The sequence below is a fragment of the Corapipo altera genome, unplaced genomic scaffold, assembly GCF_003945725.1.
Source record: "Corapipo altera isolate COAL_440 unplaced genomic scaffold, ASM394572v1 0, whole genome shotgun sequence".
NCBI lineage: Eukaryota > Metazoa > Chordata > Aves > Passeriformes > Pipridae > Corapipo > Corapipo altera.
In genome coordinates, this window is record NW_020884872.1 from 26,577,019 (window position 1) to 26,585,662 (window position 8,644).

Here is an 8,644-nt window from a genome sequence, read left to right on the forward strand (position 1 = left end):
AAAGAACATTCGTCATATCCTCTTGCTGCTCATTTGCCACGAAGGGTGTCCATGTACCTGGAAACTAAAGAAAACCAGGAATTTCTGTTATACTTAAGATTGCTTTCACATCCCTCATTAGAGAAAACTTGTAGGTGCTCCTATAAAATTTGAGAGCTCTGCTGGGTAGAACAGGCATACTTCTTCTTCTTCTTTGCAAAAGATGGAAATAAATCTCTCTGATTTCTGTACCAGTGTAGCTGCACTCAGAGTTACACCAATACGAATTAATGTAGAAGCAGGATTCTAGGAAAATTAGTGTGTGAGAAGATGGGAGATGAGGAAGAATGGAGTGAAGTGCCCTTTGGTCATTTTACATAACTTCACAGTAGGTTTAAACTGGTTAAAATATGTCTGCAGGTTAAAATGCGTTAATATGTCAAAAGAACACTCAAAGAACAATTACTGCAGAATAGTTAACTTCTTACATCCCACCAGTAACTCCCCAGCCAGACTTAACTCTGCGTGTACATATTAATATTTAAATGTGATTAATACACATATTAAAATCATGTGTATATATATGAAAATGCATATCTAAGTAACTAAAGTGTGTACGATTCCTTACCCATTTGATTTTAGGGAAGTATATTGTACTTGACAGATCCTGATTTAATCCGTCTGTTGGTAATTGTTTTATCTCTAAAGACCTCCTTATTTTTGATATAACAAAATGTAAAATGTAGTAGGAAATCTCGTATTCAGTGCCTTCCATGTTTTCCACTTGTACTTAGTGTATTAGCCCAGCTTCATGCAAACAGTATGATAGGAATGGTTTGCTGTTTTTTTCAGTCGTAACAGTTTGGGGAAATAACTGCAATTTCTTAGGACTGTTAACACCAGTTGAGGTAGGTTTTGCTGCTAATTTACAGAGGGGTTTTTTATTGTGATATCACCACCTTGTGTTACTAGCTGGAAGCGTTATTTGTGCTCTCTTAAAATAGGTACAAACTAAGTTTGAATGTCTTATGCTAATACATCAAGAAGAGGAACTGAAATTAGAGGAAAAGAAAAAAGTTCTAGAAGATGAAATAGCTGAGTTTATTGAGAAGAAAGCTACGGCTGAATTGCTTCATTCACAAGCTCCCGTCTCTACCCCTGTTGTTAATTTGAAGAGACAAGGACTGCAGAAAGTGAGTGCTGATGCTAGTCATCAGAGGCAGCAATAAAAAAATTCTTACATTCACTTTTATAACTCAAATTTCAGTAATCTTTTAGAAAAGACAGAAACATGCACCTATTCTGTTGTGTGATAAGACAGAAGTGTGTAAAATATCGTCATCCTTGGATTTACTTTTAGAGTAGCTGCTGTATGTTCTATGAACATTTTTTTCTTTTTTTCCATGAAAGAACCAAGATTTTCAACTTGAACTGCAATGCTTTGATGTCAGAGATGAAGGAACTATGAACGTTCAAGAACAGAGCAAGAGGGAAAGTGAGGAGGAGGAGTTACAGAGAGAAGTTCACCCAGAGAATTCCAGAAATAGTGTTTGATTGCAGCACTCAACGCTTTGAATGTAGGGTATGTTAGTAGTTTTATGAAGTGATCTGACTGCTGTTGTCCCATAATATTAGATGTGTCTTCCTAATGCAGATTTTTTAGAGAAGGGATTGATAAAATTGGCTGTGAAAATACAAGGAGTGCAGAATATGACACGCTAAAGATTTCACTTCCTTCTCTTCCACTCACTTGTTTTTTTTCTCCACTTCCAAAAGAAAACGTTGAATAGATTGTGGAATTTCGGAAATATATTCAAAAGTAGGCTCCAGAATAGCATGCTCAACTTCTTCATATATAAAAATTGAATTAAATGCTCATATAATAAATTAAACTGATTTAAATGTTTTTTCCTCCAAAACCAGAAGTCAATTAATTTATTAATTTCTTTTCCTGATAGGTTACAAATTTACTGCAGATAACATTTTGTTAATTAGTAACTTACTGCAGTTGAAAGCAGATTTTTTGGTTCTGAATTTATTAATAACTAATTATGAAGAACTTTCAAAGCTAGATTGGTGCACGTATTTCCACAAATATGTGACATTTTTGTGGTCTATGATAGGAACCTGCTTATGTTTTTGCCAAAATTTATTGCATTTCAACTACTGTTACTGAGTTCCTTTTCCAAGACTCCTTTTTTTTCTGGATTTACATATGAAAGTGGAATTCGTGGTAACAGAGGTCATTATCTGCACTACTATGAGTAACTCTCAACTTCAGAAAATTTTTGATTTGTGTTCTCTGGTTTAGTTTTATTTCTTCAGAGTAAGTTAAGTTTATGTGCTCGCTCTAGTTTTTTAGTTCCAGCTTTCCATAGTACTGATGACAGAAGACACAGTATTGATAATTTCTCTTGAGGAAGCAATGATTCATGGTGTGCTTTTGAAGGTATAGGAGTTTCAATTTCTTACTAACGGAAGATATCTCTTGTTGCTGCATGCTGCAAAACAAGAATTTTTATGCTTGATCTGTACACATACAACGAGGTGATTACTGTCGTCGCCACTGCAGACTTGCTGCTACGAGTCTGCCTTGATACATGTTTGCCTTATGTACGTGTGGCCAGCTTGCTTTCATTTAAAGTGGGTTGTGCCATAGACAGCTCCATTTGGACTATGAATGATGTAATACAAAAGTATTCAGTGAATATATCCACCACGACCTTTCTAAAGAGTTTTTTTCAAATGGTAGGGTTTAGTAGTCTACTAAGTATTATTTAATACAACTGTTGACATACTTGAAGCATATACTCATTTTGCTGACAGATTTTTGTTTATAGGCTCTTATGTACATGCAGTGTTCTAGATTTCAGGTACGGTCTTTCTAATGAAAATTTATTGGAATATTTTTGCAGTGCTGTACTGTACTGCATGATAGTTTATCTGACATTAATTTAATATGGAAAGTACCTGTAACTTTTTGATGCTTATGAATGTGGTGTTCAGTTACAGCTGAAGCTTTACAAAAACTATTAACTACGAGAGCTGCAGGTTAAAACAAGTTTTAAATGCTTTGTATGTTTTCAGTAGCCATGATAACTAATGGGAAACTATAAGAGGTACAGTTCTCTGAAGTTCTTTTGTGCAACTGTTTAACAATGAAATGCTAACCTGACAAAAATAAAATAGATTGGTTTTACTTAAGAGTTACTCTTGTTCTGCTTTCTGTCCCTCATGTGTTAATAAAAAGGAGTAAGATTTCATATTTATCTGAAAAAAATAAATGTTTTACATCTGTTTTAAATATCTTAAATCATTTGTTGACTGGAAAAAATAGGTGACTTGTGTTACTGTACCAGAAAGGCAATGTGACTTGTGATGTACCTGTCATACACCACGGTACGTATCATAGAGTCGCAGAATATTTCAAGTTGGAAGGAAACCATAGGGAGTTGGAAGGGACCCAATAAGGTTCATTGACTTCAGCTCTCTGTTCCTTGCAGGACTACCATTGACTGGACCGTTTGCATCTGTTTGATTAGAAGCAAGGGATATGTCCTCCTTAAAGTAGATAACAGCCAAATGAAAAGAAAAAATATTCTTTTAAGTGATCAAAAATGTTATCAAATGATCTTGAACAGAATGTAATAATAATTTAGTGATGTGTATTGTCAGTACTCAGTTATCCCTGTGTGAGTTGTCACTGCCGCTGATGTTAGTTAGCTCAAGCACAGCTCTTCCTTCATTAGCGTTAAAAAACTACATCCAATGACAGATTTAGCTGTCTCTAGTCTGACAATTTTGTTGAGGACAAAGACTGAGATAGTTAAGTACTGTTTGACCTAGATATCTCTGTGCCTGGCCAGCACTAGAGGATGTGCTGTGCTTTGACAGCTGGGAACCACGTATAGTACTGTATCATACCACATGTGTTGGTCAGATGGGTTTTGTTCAGTTGCATGTGCTGGCCCTGCAGGACTTAGCAGCAAACGAAACTGTGGGAAATTCCGTAGTGGTTTTGTTTAAGTTTGCCTAAAGGTGAGATACCACACAAGTGCACATTACAGCCTGACAGTCAAATGCAGTTCGAAGAGTTAAAAAGGAGCAACTAAACATATCATCTGAAAGGGGAGAATTAGTAGTGGTGGTAAATAAAAATGTATATGGCTCCTTGTAGTTTATCTTAGCTATGTGCTTTTTAATTGAACACTTCAGAGAGGTTTATCCTGCAGGTGAAATGGTTTCAGGACCGTTAATTAAGGTTTCTTTATTGTTATGGTACCTTCTCCATGTGGCTATTGCAAAATTGTTTACAGCCTTTACAAACCTGAAAGCTTTAATTTATAGATCCTTTCCATAGGTTATTTTCCATATATATTTTGTATAATATTCTTAAACCATATCTTTAAACTTACTATGCCAGTAACAAGATGCAGCCAGGATTCATAAGTAGTTTTATCTTAAATCTGGCTGACAGGTCAGGCTCAAAGAGTTATAGTAAATGGGATTACATTAAGCTGGCAACCAGTCACCCCAAGGCTCTGTTTTAGGGTCAGTGCTCTTTAATGTTTATTATAAATGATCCGGATGCAGGAATTGAATGTACATCGAGGAAATTTGCTGATGATACTAAATTAGGGGGAAGTTGTGGCATCCCTCTGGGATAGAGAGGCCTTACAGAGAGGTCAGGATAGGCTAGAGAGCTGGGCAATTCCCAACCAATTGAAATCTAACAAGAGCAGGTGCCAGAGGTTCAGGGGAAGTTCAGATTGGACTTTAGAAAAAGACTTCACTGGGAGGGTAGTGGATCACTGAAAACCCTGAGACAGTGGTTACAGCATCAAGCCTGTCAGAGTTCAAGGGATATCTGGATATCTGGAATATGCTTGTAGTCAAATGGTTTAGTTTTAAGTAGTCCTGCGAGGAGCAGAGAGTTGTGCTTGATCCTTATGGGGTCCTTTCAATTCGAGGTAGTCTGTGATTAAATGATTTTAACTTATGGTGACACAAGCCTCTTTCATAACAGCAGCAACATAATATTTTATAGAAATGAAAATACTCAAAAGAAAAATGAGAAATTTTCCAAGACCTTTGTGAAGGCTTGTGTAATTCACATTCAGCATATCACTCTGGAAAGTAATTTATTGTAATTCATGGACAGGTAAAATACCTAAATGGATTTTTATGAGGTACTGGGGCGTCTACTTCTCCATGTTTTCTTTAAGAAATGTGGTTTTTAAAATTCAGACCCTAGCATCAAGGCAGCAAAACACTGATAGCTAAGTATAGACACTTGCAGCGTTTTAAACCAGAGAAAAAAAAGTCTTCAACAGGATTTTCACTAGGGTGCGCTCGAAGAACATGGCTTTCACTTTGGGGAAGGGACTGTGGCACTGAGCAATTGTGTCACTGGCTCTGAAGAGCCCCCTCTAGTTGAACTTGCTTTTATCACAGGGTTTGGAGTAGGTGGGCTCCAGAAGTCTCTTCCAACCTCAACTGTTCTGTGATTCTGAAATGCATTTATCATTAGCAATTTTTTTCCCAAATATTAAGAGAATATTAATTTCTGTAGAAAGAAAGCTGTAAAGCATGGAAAGCAGTATAAAAGTAACTGCAGTGAGAGCATCTAGCTGACCTGCTAGGGCATTAAAATGCTGGAATCAGTCTTCATAATTTGAAAAATTATAAGTACAGTTGCTCCTCTGAGCAATTGCTCTGATTCTAAGCCAAAATATTTTTAAATTACTTCCTAGAAATGTGTGTGAAAATACCCTATTTTTCTTGTTGGGAAGTACTAGTGAGATGCTTCAGGATGTCTTCTGGTTTATCGTCCTGCGAGTCTTAGACCTTCTGAAAAAGTATTATGGAACTGCACAAATGTCTTTTGGTATCGGGTCTCTAAGCATCTCTTTTATTTTGGGGTACTTGTACTTCCGATCACTAACTAATAATCTCTCTTGGCACTTTAATGTATCACAGTTTCTTAGTGTAATTTGCATAAACAAGGAGCCCACCAAACTAATGGTTTCAGAATTAAATTCTGTCTTAAGACAGAAATTTGCCTTTCTCTGATTTTCATATCCAAGTGTGAAGGATTTTGATATCTTCCTATTCATATCTACAAACCCATACATTTTTTATAACTGTACATAAAGAGATGCGTCTCACTCCTGCTGGTGTGTATGTAGATACATAGATCACTCACAAGTGCCACAGTTAGCTAAGAGTGGTCCCCAGGCTATGTGATAGGTTCAAGAGACTATTTTAGTGCTTAACACTTGATCTGGATGCCTGGCTGCAGTTTCTGCATTCCCTTGTTCTGGGAGAAGGAAATCTTTGCTCCCCCACTAGTCTGCTTACATTTGGAGGGGCAGATCCTCTGCAGTGAGAAGAGACTGTGCGACAGAGCTCTCTGCACCCCTAAGATTTTACCTGTTACCCTCACAGACTGGAAATTTGGAGCTACTCCTTCCTCCTCAGGAAGATGTTAACTCCTTTCCCCAAATCTTGGAACAGGCAGACTGGTAGTCATCACCCCTTCGGAGAGAAGAGAAAATAATTAGCATGTTTAGAAAGAGGATAAGAAGGTGCTGGTGTTTGCATAGCTGTTTTTAATGGCTTCTGCTTATGGCTGTTTTGGTGAGGTGGGGTTTATTTGGTAAATTTGCAGAAAGCCAGAGATAGAGTTCCATTCCCTGTGCACTGGCAGCGTGAAGATGTTTGGTCCTTTTAGCCTTCTGGGAACACAGCAATCCCAGTGCATTTTGGTATATCCAGCTGACAAGGTGTGCGAGCAGCCAGAGAGGTGAGACTGTGAGGCTGTTGCAGCCTTTCCTCAAACATTTGTTAGCCTTCTGTCACTTCACAGGGTGTGACAGGACTCATTTGACTTGCAGGCTCCAGAGAAAATCCGTACTAGCTGCCATCTAAAACCACATCAGGCAGTACTGATGGACTGTGCAGAGGAATACAAAATACCAGTGCTGTTTTATGACTGTGTTCGCAGTAGATGAATGAATCCAAGCTTTGCCCTAAGGTCAAATCAATATATACCTCTAATAGTTTAAAATTTACAAATGCACAATGCCAATATTTAAGAAATAATTCCACTGTCTGTTGTGATGGCATTTGAGACTGGTGTGTGTGTTTTGTCTCCAAAGTTACAGAAAGTTCTTTTTGCCTACATTAGCTTCGCAAGGGGAAAAAAAAAATCTTAGGCAAGTTGAGTATCTTCTGACTGCTTCTCAATCTTCCATGTATTTATTCTCATGAAATGCATTAAGAAGTTGAAAGATACTGCATTGGAAAATGAGACCCACAGTGGGTAGGGCTCAGATTTTTAAGGGTATTTAGATTTTTTCTTTTTTTACTTGCAGTCATGCAGGGAAATTGAGCTGTGGAAGTAAATCCGTTATAGTTTTTATTATGTAGTTACAATCCCACAGCAAATCTGTGGACTAGGTACTTGTGCTGACATCCTTTGATGGTACTAAGCACAGGTCTGTGCTCCCCAGACTTGTACATAGTTCTCGATCCTACTGTTGTTTATACTGATAAATAAAATAGATGAGATTTTGTGGAGAGTGATCTACATAAGGAGGAGGATGCATTCTGAATTCTGATCACTTTGGGTTAGGTTTGCATGAGACCTTTTTTTGCCCTAAATACAGAATGTGTCTGCCTTATCTGTTGCATCTAGATTCCCCAGTCACTTAGATTTTAGAGAGGAACTCATGTACATTGTTAATGTCTCCAAAACCATACTGGCTTTCCCGAAGGAATATGGTCCGTGGTGTGGACCTGAAGTGTCTGCAAGTGTGTCCTTCTCAGAGGAGAGGCTTTCCTGATAGATAATTTATCTTGAGTTGTCAGTCCATCTTTCTGATATTTTCCAGTTTTATTTAGATGGTTAAGTATGCATTGATCCAGAAAGAAAAAAAAATTGCAATTTTAGGTTCATGTCAGATTTTGCTCATTGCTGCAGTATGGGTGCAGTTTTTACTAAATGAAGCTATTTCAACAGGAGATAAGGAAGACTTACCTCAAAAATTCCTTAGCGTGGAATTTTAAGCCAAGTTCATTGTCTAAAAGGTGAGAAAGCTCATTTCAAATCCCTCCTTCAAGTCAGGAAGAGCAAGGGGCTGGGTTTAAAACTCTTCACGTTTTAAAATTATTTGTGAATATATTTCCCGGAGTTTCTCACAAGGCAGGACTTCCTCAGGTTCCTGAGTAATGATGATTTTGGGAGGGCAGGTGTTTGCATGTGACTCCTGGGAGGCTCTGGAATCATCAGAGGGGGAAAAAAAAATCTACTTTTAACAAATTCCATCTCACACTTCCCTTTCCAGAAAGGGCAGCACTCTGGCCTGGGAGCTGGTGCTTGCCAGAAAGCCCTCTGTAGCCTCCTGCCTTCATCTGACCTCAGGCTCATGCCTGACCTCACTGGTCCAGCTTTGGCAGAGGCTGAGCCAGTTTCTAACCAAATGAACAGTATCTGGGTACGAAGTACTTTCCACTTGAGCATGCAAAGACTTAATTCATATTTGGGTGGCTGAAGAGAAGGAGACCAACAAGCCATCTGACCGACAGCATCCTGTGACAGTGCTACTGCTGGCAGGCAGGGCAGGGAAGAAGGGCTCAAAACTCATTCACTTCTCATAAATCT

The 8,644-nt window shown here is 38.1% G+C and overlaps 1 protein-coding gene across 2 annotated transcripts in view; it reads left to right on the plus strand.

Moving 5' to 3' along the window:
• Positions 1-3,242, plus strand: part of SEPT10 (septin 10) — a 25,954-nt gene extending 22,712 nt beyond the window's left edge. For both annotated transcript variants that reach the window (XM_027640698.1, XM_027640704.1), the window contains 2 exons: positions 984-1,172; positions 1,390-3,242. In XM_027640698.1, coding sequence (XP_027496499.1) covers positions 984-1,172; positions 1,390-1,533 — 333 coding nt within the window. In that variant the 3' untranslated portion in view covers positions 1,534-3,242. The remainder of the gene's footprint in view (positions 1-983; positions 1,173-1,389) is intronic.
• Positions 3,243-8,644: the final 5,402 nt, after the last annotated feature.